Source organism: Balaenoptera acutorostrata, chromosome 4 (assembly GCF_949987535.1).
Source record: "Balaenoptera acutorostrata chromosome 4, mBalAcu1.1, whole genome shotgun sequence".
NCBI lineage: Eukaryota > Metazoa > Chordata > Mammalia > Artiodactyla > Balaenopteridae > Balaenoptera > Balaenoptera acutorostrata.
In genome coordinates, this window is record NC_080067.1 from 40,596,295 (window position 1) to 40,621,871 (window position 25,577).

The 25,577-nt window shown below is 41.0% G+C and overlaps 1 protein-coding gene across 2 annotated transcripts in view; it reads right to left on the reverse strand.

The window, feature by feature from the left end:
* The window catches only part of PLCH1 (phospholipase C eta 1), a 224,542-nt gene that overhangs the window by 174,603 nt on the left and 24,362 nt on the right, over positions 1–25,577 (reverse strand). For both annotated transcript variants that reach the window (XM_057546090.1, XM_057546093.1), the window contains exon 2: positions 22,767–22,885. In XM_057546090.1, the coding sequence (XP_057402073.1) occupies positions 22,767–22,845 (79 nt within the window). In that variant the 5' untranslated portion in view covers positions 22,846–22,885. The remainder of the gene's footprint in view (positions 1–22,766; positions 22,886–25,577) is intronic.

The following is a 25,577-nucleotide window of genomic DNA, read 5'->3' on the forward strand; positions in this document are numbered from 1 at the left end:
CAAATTACCCATTCAATTTCTTAAAGTATATTCACAATTTTGTTTACAACATGCAAAGTAGCACAAAAGTAAGTGGAGAGCAGCAGTAGCTTCTCAGTGTAAGAGCCTCCGGGTGGTGCCCAGCCTGGACCTTCCACAGACCCTGTCCTCTGGCCCTTCATTCAAAGCACCTAGGTAACTTGGTGAGGAGTGGATTTCACAGGAACTTTCACACACCGCTAATGTATTATAAACTGAGATCATGAATCGTAACAAACTTAATAGGAAGTCAGTCATCAGGCAAGATGCAGCAAGTTTCGTAAAAATGTTTGTACTTATTTTAGTCAATAATCATTATAGCTAGAAAGCTATCATAAAGCAATCACCAGAAATATAAAAATCTATGTACAAGGATATTTCCTTAGTATTAGTTATAATAGTAAATAACTAAAGCTAAATGCCTATCAACAAGGGAATGATTAAATAAAATATATATTCATGCTTTGGAATACTATCTAGCCATTAACAATGTTTTTAAGACACTGCAACTACCTAGAGAATGTTTGACAAGCTATGTGAAAAAAGGATCCAAACTAAATATACGAGTTTAATTATGTAAAATACATGTGTATAGAAACACAGAATAAAGGACTAGAAAAAACATGTGAAAAAGATTAACAATGGAACCTCCAAGTGTTCTTATTTTCTTCTGAAATTTAACTATATTGTAATTTTTTAGAATCAGCATTTCTTTCTTTTATTCAGGGAAAAAAAAAATTTTTTTTTTTTTTTTACAGTGTAGCCAGTTTAGTAACACTCAACTAGGGAGGAGATAATCCTTTCCCACTGCTGTGTTGAAACGATGGAGAATTTTGAGGATTACTAACATTTCTGAAGCACTTTACTATGTTTCAGACACTGCTCCTAGCATTGTACACACCTTATTTAATCCTTACGGTGTCCCTGTGAGTGAATTCGGTATAATCCTTTCTTCAGCTTCAGATGTGAAAACTGAAGCAGAGATAAGTAACTTCCCTGAGCTGGCACAGCAAATGAGTGCTAGACATAGGCTTTGAATGCCCACTGTCTGTCTCCAGGGCCAGTACTCTTCACCAGATAAGGTAACACAGAGATCTTGAGCATGTCATATATATCCCGCTAACTGTTTTTTTCATCTGAAAGCCCCGTGGAACAATAAAAGGAGCTACTAGAGCTTAAATCCTTTCAGAAAATTTCACTGTGCACTCAACTACACAGGAAACCCAAAGTCCTCAAAATAAGTCATATAGCAAAATCACCAGAGTAACTACACAAACACATGAAACCCCAAAACAAGAATCCTACACATACGTACAAACCAAAAAAGCTAGATGTGGGGAAATTCCCACATAGATGCTTCAGGGAGGTGTTCCCAGGATGAGCAAGCACATTTGCTTCCAGAAAACAGAGGGTACCTACCACTGCAGCACTGTCCTGTGTGAGCCCCCCTGCTTAGCCCCAAGCTGTTCCAGGTCATTCTGGGGACTCTGGGCACCAGTCCTTCATCAAAATCCCCCGACTACTCAGGGCCTTCTGTACTCAACTAGCTGTCCTGAGCAATATCTGGCTTTTAAGTAGAGGCACCACCATCCCATTACTTGGCCTATGTGAATCACAGAGATTAAAAAAAAAAAAAAAAGCAGCTAACTGAAGGATAGAGACTTTAGCCTGTGAGTGTCTATTAATCTATGGGTTGGCACTGAAAATCTGCTCTCAGTTTCTATTTACAATGGATTCAACTCACTAGATTAAAGCTGCTGCAGTCACTGCAAATTTGGAGTTAAATGGATTAAAAAGAGTAGAGATCATATATCAATTCAAACAAACCAGCACAGTGCATGCCTGTGGCCTATTCATCACCGGTGCATTTGAGGGAATCGCCATTATGTAAAGCTCAGAAACCCCTGTCAGGAATATGCTGAAAAACTGCTAGAACTTTTCCATCCAGTCCCATGGAACAAAATGAAATGCTACCATGAGTTCCTTTTCAAAGGAAGAGTTAAGGCGCTCCAGAGACAAAGGTGTACACGAAGTACCAATACATTCAATAGCAATGATAATGATAACCTCATGCTCGTCCTGCATACCATGCATACGTGCTTAACAGGTTATTGCCAGCCATCATCAATTGCTAGACAACAGAGTATAACCAAAAACTTAAATTGCAAGCCCAGTATACAACAAAAATTTCAGCTGAGAGCAGAGGTAGAACTGTAGGTTTCCATCCAGCGCCTGTTAAACTAATACTGAGAATGGCAGAAACAAGGGTTTTATTTAGACAGCAGGATGAACATGGCTGTTTATTCAACATCGGAGAGAATAACTACACGTTCTAATGATATAGAACACGTCCTATAGATCACACATGCTTGTCAAGTAAACCAATTTGGACTTCCCCTACATTAGAAACCTGACACACAGCAGCAGGCAGCAATTGCTACACATTTTTAAGCATCTGAATTCCAAAACAAACTGAGTATTACCCGTATTTAATTTCGCTACGTTCCACGGGACAGAGGGGAGACACACTTTAGGCCGACAGTTCTTTGCAATGATGCCTCCTTGATGATTTATTGATCTCCCGTTCAAGACTCTTGGCTTTAAAATAAAACTCTCATTTTTTTTTTGAAAGACTTGACTACTTGTTGGTCATGACACTTTCAATTTTATGGGTTAGCATAAAAATTTATAGGCACGTCACTGTCAGTTTGATGATGATGTCAATATAATTCAAAATAAAATCCCTAGTAGGCTCAGAGCTTGATTTCAGCTTGAGCTATCCACGAAAACAACCGAGACCTCACGGGCAGGATCTTAGTCACTGGCCCTGTAAGCAACCCGAGAGCTTGCAGCCAGTGATCATATACAGCACTTGAACTGGTTTTGACAGAGACTTGAGAAATGTGAAAATTCAATTGACACTTGGGTTTCATGAACTCACACCCAGATATAAACAAAGGTAGCTGGACTTTATAAATCAGCATCAACTCTTTGGATATCTACCATCAGTTCTGATCAGTGTTAATTATAACATTAATAGAGGGGAATTAACCAGAGATAGGTAGGCACGTGGGAATCGCTAATGGTTGCTGACAGTGACATATATTAAAACAAGTATCTACCCTGAGGGCTAACGCTTTAATTAAATTCTCAAGATTGAAGTAGTGACATGTTCAACCTCCCCCACAGCACTCAGGAGGCACTTGTACCTTGAACAGAAGCCCCTTAAACTTCTCCCGTGGGAGGAGGAGCTGGACAGCTTGAGTGTAAAAGTCCAGAAGAAACCCTAAGTGCTTGTACTCTCCAGCTAAAGGAGGACTGTTTTCTTATACAATAACCATGCTTGTGCGTATCTGATATTTTTTTTTAATAAATTTATTTATTTTATTTATTTATTTTTGGCTGTGTTGGGTCTTCATTGCTGCGCACAGGCTTTCTCTAGTTGTGGCGAGCAGGGGCTGTTCTTCGTTGCGGCACGCAGGCTTTTCATTGCGGTGGCTTCTCTTGTTGCGGAGCACGGGCTCTAGGCACGTGGGCTTCAGTAGTTGTGGCACTTGGGCTCAGTAGTTGTGGCTCGCGGGCTCTAGAGCATAGGCTCAGTAGTTGTGGTGCACGGGCTTAGTTGCTCCGCGGCATGTGGGATCTTCCCGGACCGGGGCTCGAACCTGTGTCGCCTGCACTGGCAGGCGGATTCTTAGCCACTGCGCCACCAGGGAAGTCCCCGTATCTGATATTTTAATAGAGGAAATTTTTCCATGCTTTAACTTGACATCCCTGGGTCTAATAAAAGGTAAATGATATTATGTGCCAGGCCTTGCTTGGCTTACAGCCAGTTAAAGAAGGAGTACAATATGTGCATTCAAATGGGAGGCACATATGGTCATCATAACGCAACCCCCTTATCTGGTGATACTGAACCCCTGAACACCATATATACAGACTGATCCCATGAGGAATGCAAACATAAAGATAACAATGAGGAGAGAGGAGTGGGGAAAAGGAGATTCTAGATTAAGAAACAACCTCCTTCTATACAAAGCTCTTCTGAGTACCAAGAGTTGAGAGCAACTCAGGTGCCCAGAATACAGAGTCAGTAGCCACAAAAGTTCAGGCACAAGAGACAGAAGCTACACTTCTGTAAAGTCTCTCACAGGCCAGCCCAAGCCAAGGCCTGGCTAAGGAGGGGCCAGACCCCAAGGCTCCTTCAGCATAGCAAGCTGGCTTCAGGGCTGTTGACCTTTGCACAGCTGACCACAGACTCTCCAGAGAATAGGAAGCTGGTCTCCAGGAGAGCGGGGTGGACATTAACCCCCCTGAAGGACAGAAAAAGAGATGCACTCCTGGGCTTCCCTGGTGGCGCAGTGGTTGAGAATCTGCCTGCCAATGCAGGGGACACGGGTTCGAGCCCTGGTCTGGGAAGATCCCACATGCCGCGGAGCAACTAGGCCCGTGAGCCACAACTACTGAGCCTGCACGTCTGGAGCCTGTGCTCCGCAACAAGAGAGGCCGCGACAGTGAGAGGCCCGCGCACCGCGATGAAGAGTGGCCCCCGCTCGCCGCAACTAGAGAGAGCCCGCGCACAGAAAAGAAGACCCAACACAGCCAAAAACTAATTAATTAATTAATTAATAATAAAGTGATAAAAAAAAAAAAAGAGATGCACTCCTCTGAAAATCTAATCCTGTCATGGCTGAGGAGGACATGTTCATAACACAACATGACCTTTAGGGAAAGGATGACTTTAAATGACCTAGGCAGAGAGACATCACCCCCTTTCTGGAAGAAAACCAAAGTAAGAGATGGTACTGACTCCTCTGATAACAATTTTCAATATGTCACAGCACACAGAACTATCACAACAGTCTAAATTCCTAACGTAGATTACTCTACAGAAATGAAAAATCGACTCCTTTGTCTCCTTCTTGATGAAATAGAAAGTGAATGTTCTCCCAACTTCAGCAGCGCATTTTTCACACGTATTAATATTTTGTGGTCTCTCTTCCACAAGTCAAACAACTTCACTTCTTCAGCCTTTCTCCTTATTTCCTCAACAATGATCCTGATTTATTCTTTTTATGACTAATAGCCATCCCAACAGGTAGATGGGACACAGCAAACAGAGCACCATAATGTAAGCTCCTTGACAGCAGGAATGGTGACTTCCTTGTTCACTGATGTATCCCTGGGCCTAGAATGGATCAGGCCTTAGTGACACCAAGAAGGTCTGAGCAGGAGGACCCAACCGAACACGGGAACTCAGATTCCAAACAGTTCTCCAGTTCTCAGGCAGACACTGGGAATAAAGCAGGACCTGGACCCCAAATGATGACAGAGGGACTCCAAAAGCTAGGAGCATGAAGGAAACCAGTTGCTGGAATTGTGATATACAGTAAGGGCGAATGAGGGAGTGACCACAGGCAGCCTTTTTCTACAAATATAGGAGAAGATTAATATAGAAACTACTCATAGGCAGTTCCTTTGAGACAAAAATTACTGATTTATTAAAGTTTCCCAAATGGCTTTCTAGTTAACACTTTACCCCAGGAATTTAGGATGAAAGAGAGCCAGCCTGTGGTACCAAAAAGAAGGTAGAATTCCTAAGGAGAAAAACAGAAAGGACAGGTCAAGTCCAAATCCAGAAATAATTAAACACAGTGCAGGGAGAGTTGCAGGCATGGAATAACTGGAAGCGATGTGACAGCCATTGGATATGGGATCAAGAAGACCTGAGGTCAAATCTGGGTTCCACCAGGTAGCTCAGCAATCTGAGCCAAGTTATTTTAAGTCCCTCAAAGCCTCAGTTTCCTCATCTCCAACAGTACCTACAATAACATATGCAAAAGCTCCTAGCCCAGTACAGAAAGACGCTAATCAGGACCAGCTATATAATCTGCAAGTTCAGTGTGAAATGGAAATATGGGGCTTTCCCCCCAAAATAAAGAATTTTCAGACAGCAACAGCAGAGCATTCAACTAAGCACAGGGTCCTTCTAAGGCACAGATCACACACAAGTGAAGCGGGCCCTCACCCTAAGAACTTGGTAGGTTTTGTGATGCTGTAACATTTTCTCCATGTTTGTTACTCTCCTTCTCCCTTCTCTGTTTCCCTATAGATATCGGTTGAAAAAAAGTTCTTTCAAAAATAAAGGACCTTAAAAAGAAATTAAACAGACTTATTGATGTTGAATTTACTTAGGTTAATAACTGTACCCTGCTTATGTAAGAGAATATTCCTATTGTTAGGAAATTCACAATGAGGTATTTGGGGCAAAGAGCTATGAGGTAGGCAGCTTATTCTCAAATTATTCAGAAAAAATAAGTGTGTGTGTGTGGAAAGAGAGGGTGTGCAAGCATACAGTGACAAAGCAAATGGGGTAAAATTCAACAGTAAATAAATCTGGGTAAAGGATATATGGAGGTTCTTTGTTGCATATTCTTGCAACTTGTCTATGAAGATAAAATTATTTCCAAAGAAAAAGCTAATGTAACATAAAGGTCCCATGTGAGCTCTGGGGGAGAAGAGGGAAGAAGAGGGTAACAGCAAAGAGAGGCAAGATTGAAAGCTCTGTTTAGATAGGGGCTGTTTCTTCTTTGTTAACTGCTAAATCCTCAGCACAGAACCTAGGTCAATAAATATTTAAGGCAGGAAGGAGAAAAGGGCAAACATCCCATGGGGAATAAGGGCTCAGGGCAAGGACAAATGATTGATGGTTACACCAGCACTTGGGAATCAGCGAGCTGCCTCTGTTTAGAATGAGACCAAAGAATCTCAACCAGAGGCACATGGTGTGACATGGTGTATACCGCACACTGCACTACCAGGGCCTTGGTTCTCACCGCTTACTAAGAGTTCGGTTAGATCCAGCTTGGGCCCACCATTTAACCTTCCCAGGCTTCAGGGTCCTCACTGATGAAATGTGGAAAGTTACTAACCCATTCACCAAGTACTTACCGGATGTCTCCCATAGGCCAGGCCCTCAAGTCATGTTCCCTGTTCTCTAGAGCTTTCATTCTAGAAGGGATCTCACAAATGACTGCATTAAATAATTTCTTGATGTCTCTTCCAGCCCTGAAAATTCTATGCAAAAATTCTGGGGCTTTTTACTTCAAAAATGAGAATGAATATTATAGTTTAACCACTCTCTAAAGTACTCATAATAAATGCATACTCTCTTAAAGGTGAAAATATACTCAGATGCCCTATGTTCATAACTTAAAAGAAGTCTGTATACACAGGCAGGGAAATGCCTAAGAGCATATATAATTAAGCCTTCTGCAAATGATCAAGTTGATTTTAGTTGCCAAAATTCTAGTTCCTTGACAAGTTATATAAATAGCAAGAATTTCAAAAATCTAACAGAGCTCTGTAGATAGAAAAAACATTATAAAGATAGAAATACATTTTTAAAAGCAATAAATTTATCAATGAGAAAAACAACTTTGTAGTGTAGATTAATGATTAGTGTTAAAATTACAGCATCAAAAGTATTTTAATTTTCTGCTTCATCAGTCCTCCTCATTCACAGTCAACTAGCACAAAAATGGTTACAAAGGTTAATTTTGTTAAAGACCTTGGAGAAAAGAGGAAAGAATTGCTCCTTCATGAATACTAAAGATAATAAAATAGGAAACCAATAACATTTTATCACTTTATATAAATTAATCTAATTTAGAAATAATTTAGTACTATGATTTATGCAGAACTTGTTATCTAGCCAAGAAAAATTTTTATATCACCAGTATCAGAAAACATGGTACCTACGCTTGCCAGATATTAAGCATCTGCATTACTTTATACAATTTAGGAGAAATGGTAAGGGTAGAGGATCAAAAAATATAATTATGAGATTCAAAGAGATCAAAGTAAGAGGCATATGATAATATTATTTCCCAGATGGGTTCTCAGGAGCTAAAATAAGAGTACACATCTACGAAAGATGGTTGCAATCACAGGCTGCAAGTTGAGATAACTGAAACTGAGTATTTGTCCTTGAAAAACAACCATTCTCCTGACACTAACATAATTCACAAAGATCTGGACACTCTTACTATTTCTTGGTAGATGCAAAGAGGGACCACTAAAGAGTTAACTTCCACAACTAAAGGCTATTCATCTGTGGTTTTACAAAGCAGCAGCTTTAAACGTTTTATTACTAGAAATGAAAAACGTTCTAAATGTCCTTTGGATTCATGGAGTCAACACTTTATCAGAGAGTAAATTACCAGATAGTGAAATCATTACTTGATCTAAATGCTACATGGATTATATGACTTTATTTGTAAAGTTCAGCACCTGGTTCCCCAGAGAGTTAATAATCATTTATTAGCCATGAAGACAAAAGAAGTCAGTTGGATGCCACCAGGTGAGGAGAGCCCTGTCTCACAGAGCCCTGCTGCCCTCAGTGATGGAGAAACCAGAGCGATGCTCAGTACGCCCCCTCCTCCAGCAGCTCTGCAATGAATACTTCACACTCACCTGGCCAACACACAGAGGCTTTAAAATGCTTTCATGTAAAATTGTTTTTATGTCACAATAGTCCAATGCTATAAAGATGTAACCATTTCCAATAATCAGAAAAGGCAGAGATTTGTGAGATTGATCCCACAGAAAATCCACTTACCATTTCATAATATTTAGCTCAGATCATAAAGGCCAGCTGAGTTGGAATGGCAGAATGTTGGCTTTTAGAATTAACCCTGCAACTAGCTGGTTGAATATGAATATGCTTTCTCATCTATAAAAGGAGAGTGGTTTTAGTCAAAGGTTTATAATGTTCCAAAGGGGCAAGTAACAGATTGCTTTGAAATATGATGAAAGCTAAGGACTTTGTTCATAGGAGGGGGATGAACAAATGTATATGCAGATATACACAGAGTGTTTGGAATGATATTTTCAGAGATTTCACAGCTTCCTGAAGCCCAGCTAGAGGTTCTGTTCAGAATTCCCCAATCAGATGGCTTCTCAAGTCCTTTCTAGTTCTGCTATGCCATGCATATAGTTAAGGATGTGTTGCTTACATCCTTAACTATATACACAAGTTTCCATCCTCTAAATGTGTTGGTTTGTGGGAGTTATTCTCTTCCCTCTAACCCCATTCCTCTTCCACCAGTTCCTTGAAGAATAAGGACTAACCCCTCACTCATGAGGACTCACACCCAAGCCCAGTGGGTCTCTCAGAGCAGCACTGCCCACACTTTACTGTACACTCAATCACCTGGAGATCTGGGGAAAATGCAGATTCCAATACAGCAGGTCCCAGGTGGGGCTGAGTCCACATTTCTAACAAGCTCCCAGGGACCACTCCAGTAGATACCAGCTCTCAGCCCCTACCCCAGTTCCCTAAGCTCCCTTCTCAGCCTGAGGGCAGCTCACCATGGTGTTTCTGTGGAGTTCTCTAGTGACCTCTAAAAGGTCTGAAGTTCTTTTAAAACATTCGAATCCATCCTACCCATCCCCAAATCCGAACTGCTTTAAAAGAAAAAACTTCGTGTAATACATCATTGTGTCACAATAGTGGAAAAACTCTGGATTTTAGAGTATGACAAACCTGGGTTTGAACACCATAACCTAACAATGTGGTTTTTGGCAAAATGTTTACCTGAGTTTCATCCCTAAAACTGTCCTGATGAAAGACTTAAAAGCGATAACGCTGGATGCAAACTATTATATACAGGATGGATAAACAACAAGGTCCTACTGTATAGCACAGGGAACTATATTCAATATCCTGTGATAAACCATAATGGAAAAGAATATGAAAAAGAATATATATATATTTGTAACTGAGTCACTTTGCTGTACAGCAGAAATTAACACAACATTGTAAATCTTCTATAAAATTTCTTTAAAAGAGATAATGCTAGTAAAGCAACCAGCATCGCCAGTCCTAATGATAACCTTGATTCAGCATCAGCGCTAACATTTCCTGATGGTGCCCCAAGAATACTGGAATACAGAATCCACCGATTCCTCCTGACAAGGTCGAAACTTAGTTATCTTAACATTGACCCCAAATTCCTCTTTGTGTTCCCCATATGACTCCAATGTGCAAAGAAGGAACTATCATGCAAAACAAGGGTGATCTGAGAAGACAAGATTTTTCCTTCACAACTCTGAACTTCTAGGAATAACATAGGGACACTGAGAATCAGTCTTCTCACATGTGAAGTGATGAAGGCAGAACATATGTCTACAGGGGCGGACAAAGTTTGCCTTAGTTTTCCAGGGTAGATAGACAAACACAATTCTAATAATACTCAAGATTAATCTGATGTACTCCAAATGATGGTACTGATCTCCCAATTCCTGGGCTTCATATTTATATCTGCATCCATCCTTTAATTTATCCTGTTGTGAACTGTGTAGTCTTCATTATGGATTAATCAAAACAAAACACTTCATACATTCTGCTTCCTGTTGTTAAGAATCTTCCCAAAGTATTTCTGTTTACCATCAAGAGGCCATGGATAACCTTGTGAAGTCAGTTAAGGCTAAAAGGTATATATTTGTATCATGCAACAAATATATCAGCTGTAATGTTAAGACAAGTCATACTTAAAGGGCACTAAGAAAGCATGATATTAAAAGGAATATGAAATAAATCTGTTGGAAAAAAATGACCATATGAAGGTGAGCATATCACTTGCCCCTCCCACTCCTCTGCATAAAATCAAGAGTTTCATGCATCACTTTTGCTCATACTAGCAAATAATTACATACTGTTCTAAATCACTAAATTAATTCGATTTAGTTTACTGATTAGATCAATATTTTAGTAAGTCAACAATTTTAGCCCAGTGATTCTCACCCCTCACAGTGCATCAAAATCACCTGAAGTTAAACAGAAAGATACATATATAAGGAATGAAAGGATGACCACACAGGCGCCCACCCCAACCCGCCTAGAGATGATTTAACTAGGATTGGGTAGAACCCAACCACCAGTATTTTTTAAGCACCCCAGCAGATTCTAATGTATAACTAGAGTTAAGAATCACTACTTAGGACTTCCCTGGTGGCGCAGTGGTTAAGAATCCTCCTGCCAGTGCAGGGGACACAGGTTCGATCCCTGGTCTGGGAAGATCCCACATGCCGCGGAGCAACTAAACCCGTGCACCACAACTACTGAGCCCAGGCAACACAACTACTGAAGCGGGCACGCCTAGAGCCGGTGCTCCGCAACAAGAGAAGTCACTGCAATGAGAAGCCCGCACGCCACAATGAAAAGTAGCCCCCGCTCACAGCAACTAAAGAAAACCCTCGCGCAGCAACAAAGACCCAACGCAGCCTAAATAAATAAATTATTTTAAAAAAAAGAATCACTACTTAGTCTTTGGTTTTTAAATCACTTTAAGAAAGTACAGACTTAAAACACATACTGAGATTATAGATTACTTCTTCCTATTTCTTTAGTCTTTTCTATACTCTCCAACTTTTCAATGGTGAACTTGTACTGCTATCAGAAAAAAAATAAGTGAAAAAAAATTTTATAGAAAACCAGCATCCACAAAATGCCAAGCATAAATGACTCCTACATTTTCTGCTTCTATGTTCAAACACATACTTGCATCCATATTCTTATGAGATGTCCCCCCTTGCATACCTTCAAGATTCAGTATAAAATAGGCTATCATCACAGAAAAATAACCATTATCAAATTCATGAATTCTATAGTTCCGTTGAGAGAATATGTATTTGCCACCTTAAGTCTGGAGTATTCAACACACCAGAATCTAATTGGTTGCCCATCGGAATTACCTGAAGAGTTCTAAAAATTCCCCCAGGCCCTAGCCATAACCCAGACCAATTAATCAGAACCTCTAGGCTGGGACCCACACAACAGTTTTTTTAATACCTCCAGGTGATTCCAACGTGCAACCAAGTCTGGGAACCATTGGCTAAAAGAGTTAATTAATACAAGTCTCTAGAGATAAGCCTCTGCTGAAAGGTATTGAAATTCTGACACTGGTATAATTTCAAAAAATGGTCATTTGTGGATATGCATTGATATTCAATTTCAAGTTGCCAAGGAATAAAATAGGACACTAAACAATAAATGTGTGCACTGTTCTCCCTTTTAATTGGGAATAAGTCACCACCTTCTACATTCCAATACAAGACAAGAAGTTCTGAGATCACTGTTATATGTCAGTCACATATTCTGGCCAAGAAAGGAATATTGACAAGACAAAATTGGACAAAAAATGTTTTCACAGATTCTACATTTATTCTACCCAAGTAGGTATTATTCTTGGGGTAACTTTGCTACCTAGAAGTCAGAAATGTACTCTCCTGTTGCTTGAGATTCTTAGATGAAAGGCCTAGATGCTCACCATTTTTCTTGTTTGTAAATCTGAAATAAAAGTGCATCTTCTTAACTTTTTTTTTTTAATTTATTTATTTATTTTTGGCTGTGTTGGGTCTTCGTTTCTGTGCGAGGGCTTTCTCTAGTTGTGGCAAGTGGGGGCCACTCTTCATCGCGGTGCACGGGCCTCTCACTATCGCGGCCTCTCTTGTTGCGGAGCACAGGCTCCAGACGCGCAGGCTCAGCAGTTGTGGCTCACGGGCCTAGTTGCTCCGCGGCATGTGGGATCTTCCCAGACCAGGGCTCGAACCCGTGTCCCCTGCATTGGCAGGCAGATTCTCAACCACTGCGCCACCAGGGAAGCCCCCATCTTCTTAACTTTTAAAGAAGCTGTTTGATTATTCTCTTCATGCACCCCCAAGCCTCCTTTCCTCCTCTCTTAGTGAGAAAGCTGGTGCTTTTGTTTTGGTGCATGTCTATTCTGCTCTCTGGGGTAAGAATTACCCCACAGATGACAACTCACTTCTGTGCCTGAAGATTTTCAGACTCAAGCAGCAGAGAATTTTAATAGTATGCAAAATACTGCAATTAAACATCTTTTATTAATAGGGTTATTTTAACAGGCAAAACCTCCATTTTCAGAGTTGAATAAAATAAACCCATATATAACAAACATGGAAATTCTGGAAGTATTATTAAATGAATTCAAAAAGTCTAAGAAATTCTTTTAAAGAAATGGGTTTGTCCTTTTCCACTTTGAGGCATTATACATCTGTAATCATCTTTTCTAAAGCACACTAGGATTCTCAGCAAAGTGGGCTTTCCCTTCTCAATCTCAGGAAGGAATGGTTTAGGCGTATTCTTTTGTTCTCCAAGGCAAAAGCATGAGTGAAGGGAAGAAGAGGGTCTGCAGCCAAGGGACTGATGCATTCCACAGCACAAAGACGAAAGGCCAAGAGGCACATGAAAAGATGCTCAACATCACTGATTATCAGAAAAATGCAATACAATGAGGTGTCACCTCACACCAGTCAGAATGGCCAACGTCAAAAAACCTACAAACAATAAATGCTGGAGAGGGTGTGGAGAAAAGGGAAACCTCTTGCACTGTTGGTGGGAATGTAAATCGGTACAGCCACTATGGAGAACAGTATGGAGGTCCCTTAAAAAACTAAAAATAGAGCTACCATATGATCCAGCAATCCCACTCCTGGGCAAATATCCAGAGAAAACCATAATTCGAAAAGATACGTGTACCCCAATATTCATTGCAGCACTATTTACAATAGCCAGGGCATGGAAGCAACCTAAATGTCTATCAATAGAGGAATGGATAAAGAAGATGTGGTATATATAGAGAATGGACTATTACTCAGCCATAAAAAAGAATGAAATAACGTCATTTGCAGCAATGGATGGACCTAGAGATTATCGTACTAAGTGAAGGAATTCAGACAGAGAAAGACAAATATCATGATATATAGCTTATATGTGGAATCTAAAAACATGGTACAGGGCTTCCCTGGTGGCGCAGTGGTTGAGAGTCTGCCTGCTAATGCAGGGGACACGGGTTCGAGCCCTGGTCTGGGAAGATCCCACATGCCGCGGAGCGGCTGGGCCCGTGAGCCACAGCTGCTGAGCCTGCGCGTCTGGAGCCTGTGCCCCGCAACGGGAGGGGCCGTGATAGTGAAAGGCCCGCGCACCGCGATGAAGAGCGGTCCCCGCACCGCAATGAAGAGTGGCCCCCGCTTGCCGCAACTGGAGAAAGCCCTCGCACGAACCGAAGACCCAACACAGCCAAAAATAAATAAATAAATAAATAAAGTAGGGGAAAAAAAAAAATTAAAAAAAAAAAAAAAAAACATGGTACAAATGAACCTATTTACAAAACAGAAATAGTCACAAATGTAGAAAACAAACTTATGGTTACCAAGGTTGGTGGGGAGGGATAAATTGGGAGATTGGGATTGACATATACACACTACTATATATTAAATAGAAAATCAACAAGGACCTACTGTATAGCACAGGGAACTCTCCTCAATATTCTGTGATGACCTATATGGGAAAAGAATCAGAAAAAGAGTGGATATATGTATATGTATAACTGATTGACTTTGCTGTACAGCAGAAACTAACACAACATTGTAAATCAACCATTCTCCAATAAAAATTAATTTAAAAAAAAAAAAGGCCAAACTTGAGGGTGCAAAAATAATGAAACAGTAGGTGGTTCTTATCTCCCCTGTAATTAAAATGAGTGTATGCAATGCACTCTACTATGTACTGGAGATACGAGTGAGAACAGTCTCTGCTCCCCTGGAACTTAGAAGTACAAGGAGGACAAAAATTAAACTGGTTATCACAAAATTAATTGTTTTATTACAACAGTGATAATGCAATGAGGCAGCAATGCAGGGTGACAGGAGAGCATACAAAGGGGACTGACCCGGTCTGGGAAGTCAGTATAAGCTTCTCTGCAGAGGGGACCCTTATTCTGGGGTCTGAAGGATGGGGTAGCAGCCAGCTAAGCAAAGAAGGGGTAAGTTTTGTGGGCAAGGAACGGGAAGGTCAGTGTAGCTGTGGTGCAAAGAGGGAGGGGAAGCAAGAGATAAGGCTGGCAAGGCAGCCGGGTACCGGTGGGGAAGAGGGAATTCTGCTCCAGACATGCAGAGTCTGAGGACCTGCAGGCATCACTGGAGCTGTCAGGTAGGAGGATGGACATCTGGGTAAGGTGCTAAGCCAGGAATACACTGTTAGGAGCTATCGGCACATAGATGGGAGTTGAAGCTGCGGGAATGGGTGAAAAACACACTAGGCTATGGGCTTTAAATTTTTTTAAAATCTGACTATCCCTTTGAAACCAACAGTTTGCATCTGTAACAACCCCAAACATACCTGCTGAAATGAATGAGCCCTAAAAATATATAAACTATCACAGGTCCACTGGGATGACTTTTCATGTACACAGTGTAAAGGACCAAACTGGAATTTTTAATCTTTGTTTTGATAGATGGGAGACAAGAGGGTTTTGTGATTACAAATACAATCACTAATAATTATTACTGTGGTCCAAGAAAAAAATCTGGACCTTTTGTATAACTAAATTAAATAATTATGCTGCCCTGGAAGAACCCTGAATCTACCCGTGGAAAGACGTTTCATCCTCCCATCAATCTCTGTGCATACATTAGGCACAGAGTAGAAAAGACAACTGGGAAAATGAGAGAGCAGAGGAAAATTAATTATAATTATGGAAATGCAGCTTAAAGAACAAAGGCTTAAATTTGTAACACAGGTCTAAGGGGACATAATTCTCTTAAGTAACCACTTAAAACATGAGAAGTCTGCAAATCTGAAGGAAAAGCTGACTGTTTATTAGATATATTTCTTCTAAGTAACTAGAAAATTGGTATTCCCAAGCATAAAGGAATAAAATAATCAAGGGCCCTTCTGCTTGACTGGACTCCCAACGGCCATAGGTTTGAGAGAATTTGAGAGTCTATCGGGAAAGGCCAGCCAAGGATATCACTTAACACAACAGGCTTGTTTCAAACAACGACTAAAGCTAAAGCTTCAAAGACTGACCACTGTTAACTTCTCATCCATCTGGGCTTCCCAGGTATCCAGATCTTCAGTTTGCCATTTTGCTACACATTCCACCGGGATCTTTTCATGCCCTCCATCATTGCAGAATGTGAATGACCTCAACACGGAAAGCATGACAAAAGAGAACACAGTGGGTTCTCTTTTGTCAGCAAAATCCCATCAAATTAGATTCCCGATGGGGAAAAGAGGCCGAGACATCTCACCATGGATTTTTATAAATCTAGATCGTTGCTTGGCTCTGATCAATCCAGCTACACAACCTTGCAAGAAGCAAGCACAATAAAGAACACTAGTACCTTTGGGGAAAGGAAGTCTCTCTAATCCAAAATGTTCGTGGACAAGGACCAGCCCGGAGTGGCTCTTGAGAGGTCCAAGGAGAACTGTCAGGGGTGAAGAGGGTGGGATTCCATCCATTCAAAATCACATGACCTGAGCCCCTGTTACGTGTACAGCCTAGGCACCTGGAGTGGCACAAACAGTACTCTGAAGATTAAAATCGGAGCCCCCCTCATTCCCAGAGACAAGCAGGGGAAGAGCTACAAAAGAATAATTCAGAGGCTTCCTAAGGTCTGTGGGAGTAGCCCCCATAACAGCGTGAGAAGAAACAGAGATTGAGATCAGGAGGTCTGGGAGGAGGACAGGAGCAACTTCATAGCCAGCCCATCCTCCACAGCCCGCAGCAGCCTGCAGAGCTCCATGTGCAGAAACACGGAGATAAGAGAAAAGGCAGGGACCAGGGAGTTGCCCAAGAGTCCTCAGGGCAAGGGAAGCCAGGCTTCAGCCAGAGGGAATAAGAAATGGACAACGGGTGGGGCTGAAGGGAGACAGCGGGTCCTCTCTGCAGAGTCCTTGGTGACAGAGGAGTCAGGGTGAAACCAAACATCCACAGAAGATGAAACAGGAGAGAGAGTGTTGATCATCTCACCGCCACTAACATACAAACTGGCCGGGGTGCAGCTCAAAGACCTTTGCTTTTCCCCCATCTCTCTTCCTTGTACCAAAATCTGAGGATCTAGGCCTTGAATTCCTCCTTCAAGGAGAAGAACTATAGCAGAGCCAAATGAACGCCCACCCTGAACCCCTGACAGACAGGTCAGGCCCATGATGCAGGTAAGGGAGAAGATGGGATTTAGATGAGTTTGAGATTAACCTTTTAAACTGGATTAGACCCTCAGTAACCAGAAGTAGCCAGAAAGTAATAGAATCTGCCCAAGATGTTGCAAAGAGTATTTTTTAAAGTAGTAATTGGTGAAAAATAAAACAATTTTGTTTATATGCTACACCAAGTTGAGAATGTTCAATAAACCAGTTTGGTCATCATGGAGAAAGACCAAAAAAAGAAAAAAAAAGGAAATGAACTTTGGATTTTGATATAAATAGCATTTCACTGAGACTTTCCTTGACAATTTTCTCTGTCTCCAAGGGATGAAGGAAGAACACATGTTCCCAAAAAGTTATAGAATAAGATTGTTTCATACTAGCTCACATTAAAGTTTGTGTTCTAACTAGATATAAGTATCTACTTTTGTAAGGCCTGAATGGCTGGCTCTGATTTGTCTCGGGCAAGGGAAGAAGTACATAAATCAGTTTGGTCAGTTAGTTCACTATAAATTCCCCAGCTGGCCTCTGTTTAAAAGTGGCCTGAGGAGGGGAAGTGGAGAAACAAGCATTTCTTGAAATTTTACCACTTAGGAAGAAGTTTAGAGGTCATTTGTCCTAAACTGAAGCATTTTGCTGACATGGAAACGTAGTCCCAAAGGGACAACTCATCCAAAGCAACCCAGAGGGAGGGTGGCCCCTGCAAGATGCCACACCTGGGACAGGCCTTGCTCCCTTTGCTGAGCCTTCACTGCCTCTGGCATGTTCGCGAGATGCCCCTGAACATCACAGACCTGAAAGTATACCTGCCCTCTGTGCTTTCTGCCTGGTGGCCGTGGAGGGGGGAGGGGGAGACTTGAGTGTGGGGCTAAAGAGGAATCTTCTGGGCAAGGCTGCTTCCAGAATTAGTTCTATTATATCATTTAAATGACTCAAGTACATTCTCTCCCTTTAAGGCCTTTTTTTTTTTTTTTATACTTTCTCTCAACTGTCTTTGAAATTTTTTCCATGCAGTGTTCCTCTAAGAGATAATATTTTTGATCTTAATGATGTTCACAATATCTTGACTATCATTGCATTAGCAGGAATTCTCTGTGCACTGGTATTTTTCTGGACCTAGAAGAGGATGTAGGTACAGTCATTGGCCGGAAAAGCTAGGCTTTGACTCAGTAAAGAAATGACACTCTGATAAAAAAAAATCTAGTAACGCCCCAAACCGCTAAAGCAGGCAGGCTGCCAAAGTCATACCTTGCTAATAAACTGGCCTAAATTAATGAGAACCAAAATTCATGCCTGCATAATTTCATTCTCCTTTCATATTTACCAGGCCGGATCTGGCATTCTTCTTTTTTACAACGAGGATGGAATTCCAGTGAGAACTTCTCCACTCTTCTTCTTTGAGTATAATGATGTTTGTCCTGAAAGCTTGTCAGTCCTAGCTCCTGGTCTCTCCATGTTTGGGAGGGACTCAAGAACAACCCTACACACACAAACACACAAACACACACACACACACCCCTAAGAACAACCCTACACACACACACACCTAAGAACAACCCTACACACACACACACACACACACACACACCTAAGAACAACCCTACACACACACACACACACACACCTAAGAACAACTCTACACACACACACACACACACACACACCCTAAAGGGAAATGCAGCTTTTTGCCAGTGCAAAGGTAACTACAAAGTTTACAATCAAACAAGAATCTTACTCCTCTTCACTGCCATCTTGTCAGCCCTCTCTTCCCATGTTCTGGCCTGTAGGACACTCCCGTTCACCACACATCCTGTTTGACTACACAGAGACCACAACGTTGCTGCTAGAAGGGAACTTTGGAATCTGGAAAAAACCCTCATTTTAGAAATAGGGAAACTGAGGGTCACCTAGGTGACAAAGGCTACACAAGTGAGTCATAAAAATGGAGCTAGAACTAGTCTCTGGGTTCCAATTCAAGCCTACTTTCTTTTACAAACTGGCAGTCCAGTTTCTGTCCTACATCACCAGTTAGGCCTCTGGCCAGGAAGGGGAGGCTGGCTAAAAACTAACTGTTTAATTAACTAAATTAATTAGTTTGATTAGAAGTTTGTTGTGAGGCAAAGTCAAAGTACATATAAGGCACTTTTTAAAAAGACATACTACATAAATATTTAATAACAGAACTATCCTTAATTTTATCCCTAGATAGTAAGAGACACTCGTAATTCAATTCAAAACCTTTCTAGTCTAGATTTGTCTTGGTCATTCAGAAACATTCACATAACAACATGAGAGCAACAGAAATAAATTTCAATATAGTAAGTAGGGGTGATACCATACAACTTACAGGAAAGCAACATCACAATTTTTTCCAACCTCACAATTTTTCCAACATCACAATTATAACTAGCAGTGCATGAAAACAAAAATTAAGTCACCTCCAAGTAGGAACTCAAATGTTTGAAAAAAGCTTATGTGCATTAGAAATTGGATATATATAAATTGTAAATACACTGATAACAGGTTTAAGAATATGTGTCCCAGGTCAGAAAAAAAATGCTGCAATTCACGACAGCCAAGAGAAAGAGCTGAGGGTACAGGTAATTTTCAAATAAAAATAATTCATGAAAATATAAGCCATTAAAGCAAGGTTCATACTACACAAATTATTCTTTGCTCAAGTTTTTTCTTTATATCAAACATGTTAAAACAAAAGCCAACTAGAGAAAACCTCTGGCAATTGGCTTCTTTGATAGGCTCAAAATCCCTTTGGATTCAAGATTCCCTAAAAATCTGGGCAAATGCCAGACAAGTAGGAAATACAAAAACAGTTCATCATAATGCCTACCACGGGTCCTCTCCTCACTGACACCGAATTAAGTCAATTCAACCAGCTCATTTCTGTTACCTAGTACCCACCATTTCCTACCTTTTCCAGGTATTCCATTCCTACATCAGAATTGTTGCGGAGATGAGAGGAGATAAAAGACCGGATAGAAACAGACAATTAGTGTTACTCTTTGGGTTGCGGGATTGTGGGTAATTTTCTACATTGTTTCCAATGAGAACCTACCGCCTCCATACTCAGAAAGGGAGGCTATGAACGTGCTTTATGAACTGTGAAACAGTATACAAATGTTACATTTGTATTTTTACTTTTATTGACCCCCTACTGCCCACCTAGTCCTCATTTTAAGGTGGTTCCTTTCTCCTGGGAATACTGCTTAAGTCTGGCTAGCACAATTTGCACATCTGAGTCTGCATATTCTAAAAGTCTATTATCTTGCAGAGGAAATGGTTCTTTTCTGTTTATAATGGAAGGGGTTTTGTTTCTTTTTGTTTGGCTTGATTTGGTTATGTAAGGAGAGTTACCAGCAGACCAGGAGAAGCCCCTCTAAAAGAAATCTGACCTTTCTGACTCAACATGTCCTGTCCCCTATCTTTTCTCAGAAATGTTCAGAAATCATCTACAAAGATGTTATCACTAGCGCTCCCTTGGCTTAAAATATACCAAGACTCCTCACAATCCTCCATAAAGTTAAATAAATTCCTGTCTTCACAGACATTACTTTTCTGCAGAAGTAAATATAGTGGAAGAGAAGAGGCATCATTCTTTCCTGAATTACAAATCCTTTGGCATACAGATCCAAAATGATATTTTAACTATCAGAAATACTTAAAGCTACTGCTTTATTATAAATGAACAGAATCATAATTCTAACTGGCTTTAGTCCTTTTAATCTTGGGAAGATTTGATATCTCTAAGTCTTCTCAAATGAGTAATTCTTCAACGTAAGTAACCAATTCATATTTTAAGTATTCTACTGCCCTCTTGTGAATCTCATGTTCAGAGACAAGACAGCTCACAAAATACATGCAGCAACTGTAATTCTCAGAAATACTTCAATGGAATCTCAGAGACTAGAACTAGAAAGAACCTAAAAAATCATTGAGACCAGCACACTCATTTCACAGAGGAGAAAACAGAGATCCTGAAGGATTATATAACTTGGTCAAGATCAGACATGGCTAGTTAATAGCAGAGCGAATACTGTTGAATAGAACTTAAACCTCTCAGAGTGTTAATTTTTCTATTAAAATGGAGATGCAGCCTGGAAAAAAAAATAGTGGGGTTTTGGAGTTAAGCAGATACGAGTTTGATTTTAGATCACCACTTCAACAACCTCCCCAAACCTCTGTTTCCCCATCCATAAAATGGGATGAATAATAACTATCCCAAAGGTGTTGAAAGGATTCAATAGGATCATGTTCCTCAAGCCCTCAGCAAAACTATCAGCAATACAGTAATTCACTAAGTGGTAACACAGCTGTAACAATACATAGGAAATTGTTTTTAAGTTGTTATAGCCTTTGAGATCTCTGGACAAAGGTATTCTAAAATAATGAATGAATAAAATCTGAACTTTTTCAAAATTGGCACAAAACTTGGAAAAAATAAAGCTAATTTTTCTAACTCCTGTGTTTCTTTATCATATTTATTCTTTTTTTTTTTAATACAAGTAAATTTGTAACAGAAACCACCACATAGCAAACACTGTGTGAGAGATGAAGCAACGAACAGGGTCCTTAGATGAGGTTCACAGGGAAACAAAGCAGAACTCAGTGCCAGCGTGTTAAGTCACCATATCTTAGTCTCCTTTGCTAAGAGGCTGTCGCCACTGCAATGCCAAGAGAGCCAGCCTGGAAGGGTAGAGGCTAGAATTTTAGATCTGACCTTGCTAGTAACTGGCTATGCCAACTTGGGCTGGTCATTTCATCTCTGCTTCCCTTTCTTGACCTGTAAATGAAGGCATCCTCTACGGAGTAAAGTCCGATAGTGAGGTGGCATAATGAACGTGAAAAAACATTGTAAAATGTGCTTTAACAAAGTAAGTAGGGTTAAGTTTGTTATCTTAAACTTAATCTAAAGCAAAAAAAAAAAGTAAGTCTGCACTAAATTGGGGAAGAAAAACCAAACTTAGAAAGTTGAAGGCAGCTTAGATCAAGGATTCTGTTCAGAAGCACTCCACTTCTCATGAAATCTCTCTCTTCCCTCTACAATTCCACCAGCTCTGAATGGAGATTATTCCAAAAATTCTGCCAACACATGAATCTCTGACTCTTAAGTAAATTTCACTCAAGGGCATCCTGATACCAGGATTGACAGAGCTTATCCCTGGCTGTATGTCACAAAACAAATATGCCAGCAGGGTAAAGGCAATTCACCTTAGTTTGCCATGAAAATGACTAACGTTGATTATTCTCTGATTTACAGCTGCAGTCATCCACCCTGATAGTTATGGTTAAGTGCCCTCACCTGCTCTGATTTTATGTGGAGCCTGATAGAAGGCACACCCCATGCTGGTTATAAGCCCTGATTGATGATACACTGATATTAACCGAGCACTACCTATGTATGGGTCTAGCTCCCCAAATTTCAAACATCGGAAAGGGATATTACTGGAGTTGACAATGTAGTAGAAAAGGAAAGGCACCGACATAAACTAACCTGAGACGTAGAAAGTAACGATGCCGTTATGGTTGCTGAGGTGCGGCACACAGCTTGCAACTCTGCGGAATGAGTCCCGTGGGGATTCTTGGGTAACTTTTCATCAACAAGTTAACTCAAGCTCTTGGTTCAACCCAACAATCATACCACATTTGCATCCAGAGTGCTGGAATAAAAGTGCTCTCAGAAACGAAAGATCCGCCTACAGGAGTAGAAAAGGCAACTCACCGTGAAACAGACTGTTGTCCACCAGAAAATGCCTGCGGTACTGCACACAGTTCCTTTTCTCCAAGTTCCAGTAACTCATTGTCAGAAGATTTCTGGCACAGCATCAAAACCAAATTGCTCTGTCAAGGGAAACGGAAGGAGACGAAAATGAAGAAGGCGGAAGCCACACGCTCACGCTGGCCGCCTGACGCCGTTAGTCCCCGGGCATCAGCGGGCAGCACGCAGGCCTCACACCTTCTCCACGTGGGGAGCTGGAATGCCCCAGGCCCCAAGAAGTTCCCCACAAGTCTTCCCACTGGCTAGAAGGTCACTTAACGTACCACAACAGGAGCTTTTTCTAATAGCACCTTACGGGGCTCAAAGTTACCGCTGTCCTGGGGGGAAAAAAATCAATCCACCAACGGAGAACAAGTTTCAGAACTGGTTTATGTGCTCCAGGCTTCGCCCACACTCAGCCAGGACTCAAACCAGTCAATGCTGGTAGCTTTTCAGGAAATCTCAGTTGCAGGCGGAAAGGGGACTAACAACAGGAGGGTGACTGTCATTCCCAGTTTCCGACTTCTGTGTCAGCGCCAGTCTGGTGGACGGCATACCTGATCAATCCAGGGAAATTATAGAAATTATAATTAGAAATTATAGAAATTAGAAATTATAGAAATTAGAAATTATAATGGCGTCCATGAAGCCACGGGCCAGGCAAACACAGTAACAAAGGCTGCCTCCCTCTCTTGGACTCACTATGGGTGTCCATTTAGGGCCCCTAGGGCCTGCCTCTGCCCCCTGTAACCAGAGCCGGGTGAACAAGCAGCGGGCCCGCTCCTCCAGAAGGCTTGCCCCTCCACGGACAGAGAAACACGGTGCTAACCAGAGCGAGGACTTGAAAGGCAGAGATGGCAGCTGACGAATTAGACTCCTCCAGAAGCCGGTGTGCATAACGCAGAACAAGGCTCCCTTTGTTCACAGGATTTGGCTAAAGCAACTTTTCAGAATTCCATCTTCTTTTCTGGTCACAGAATAAAGCCAGGCAAAACCAAGCAAGGCTGGCATGAAGGAAGATCCACAGGTGGGAAGCAATTTGTCTATCTGTCCTATTAAAGCAACCTACACTTTTGTAAAGGCGCTCCAGGATGGAGTCAGTACTGAAAAAAATAAATGATCAGAGCCGTGCCTATTCATTAATGAGACCACAATTGGTGTAGGTTCCTAAAGCTTTTGCCAGAGCTTCTCCTTGGCTCCCTAAGCCTCATGCTTCCTCCCTCCCCTAACTGTAACCTATCCTACCTTTTCTCGGGCTCCAGGAGACCTTGCTCCCCCTTCTTCTTACCCCACCCCCACCTGGCTAAATCTGGCTGCTTCTCCCACTCCCTCGGGCTGAGGGTGAGTCCCATCATGCCAAGATACAATCACTCAAGGAACCAACTGTAAAATAAGATAGAAAACAGGTGATTATGGAGACAACCCTCCCTGCCCCCTCCCCACCCAGTACGCCATACTACAAGGATTTCTTTCAAAAAGTATTTTAGTTATACAGTTAGATATGCTCAGTTTTAAAAAAAACTCAATACTGAAACTCGAAAAAAATGTTTTCACTGAAAATCCCCTCTTCCCTCATTTCATGTCTCTCTCCTGGAATGACCACTTTTGCTTGGTGTGAATCATTCCAGTCTTTTTTATGCATTTATTTATACATATATTCATGTATTCGATTTTGAAGACATGTTTTTTAATAAGAATACCTTTTTTCAAGAATTGGAAATAATTTTCGGTAATATCAGTAGTAACTATTTCCTACAAAAGTATATTCATGATTTATATTAGACATATTTTACAAAAAAAAAGAAATACTTTAGGTTACACAGAATTAAGGAGAACTGTCTGTATTCATGCTAACTTTTCCTTACTAACTTGATCTTATGGTTTCATGTGTCATTCTTTTTTTTTAAACATCTTTATTGGAGTATAATTGTTTTACAATGTTATGTTAGTTTCTGCTGTATAACAAAGTGAATCAACTATATGTATACATATATCCCCATATCCCCTCCCTCTTGCGTCTCCCTCCCACACTCCCTATCCCACCCCTCTAGGTGGTCACAAAGCACCAGCTGATCTCCCTGTGCTATGCCTCTGCTTCCTACTAGCTATCTATTTTACATTTGGTAGTGTATATATGTCCATGCCACTCTCTCACTTCGTCCCAGCTTACCCTTCCCCCTCCCTGTGTCCTCAAGTCCATTCTCTATGTCTGCGTCTTTATTCCTGTCCTGCCCCTAGGTTCATCAGAACCATTTTTTTTTTTAGATTCCATATATATGTGTTAGTATATGGTATTTGTTTTTCTCTTTCTGACTTACTTCACTCTGTATGACAGACGCTAGGTCCATCCACCTTACTACAAATAACTCAATTTCGTCTCTTTTTATGGCTGAGTAATATTCCATTGTATATATGTGCCACATCTTCTTTATCCAATCATCTGTCGATGGACACTTAGGTTGCTTCTCATGTGTCATTATTCTTTATTTTTCCCTCTCTGTTCATTCTCAATCCAAGGAAGAGGGTTAGAGGAATCAGAAGATGAAAGAATAAGGTGCTTTTGTGTATAGTTAACAAAACACAAGCACATACCTGACTCTCATTTGGCCCTTCCTTTTAACCAGATGAAAGGAGAGAAGAGGATGTTAGAGTCAGTGACTCACCCATGCTGCTAGGAAAAAGCAGCAGTGGGACTTGAAATCGTACCTTTGGATTGCAAACTCTGCTGGGTAGGTGTTTTTAAGAAGAGGGGACTCAGTTTAAATGGTTGAACTA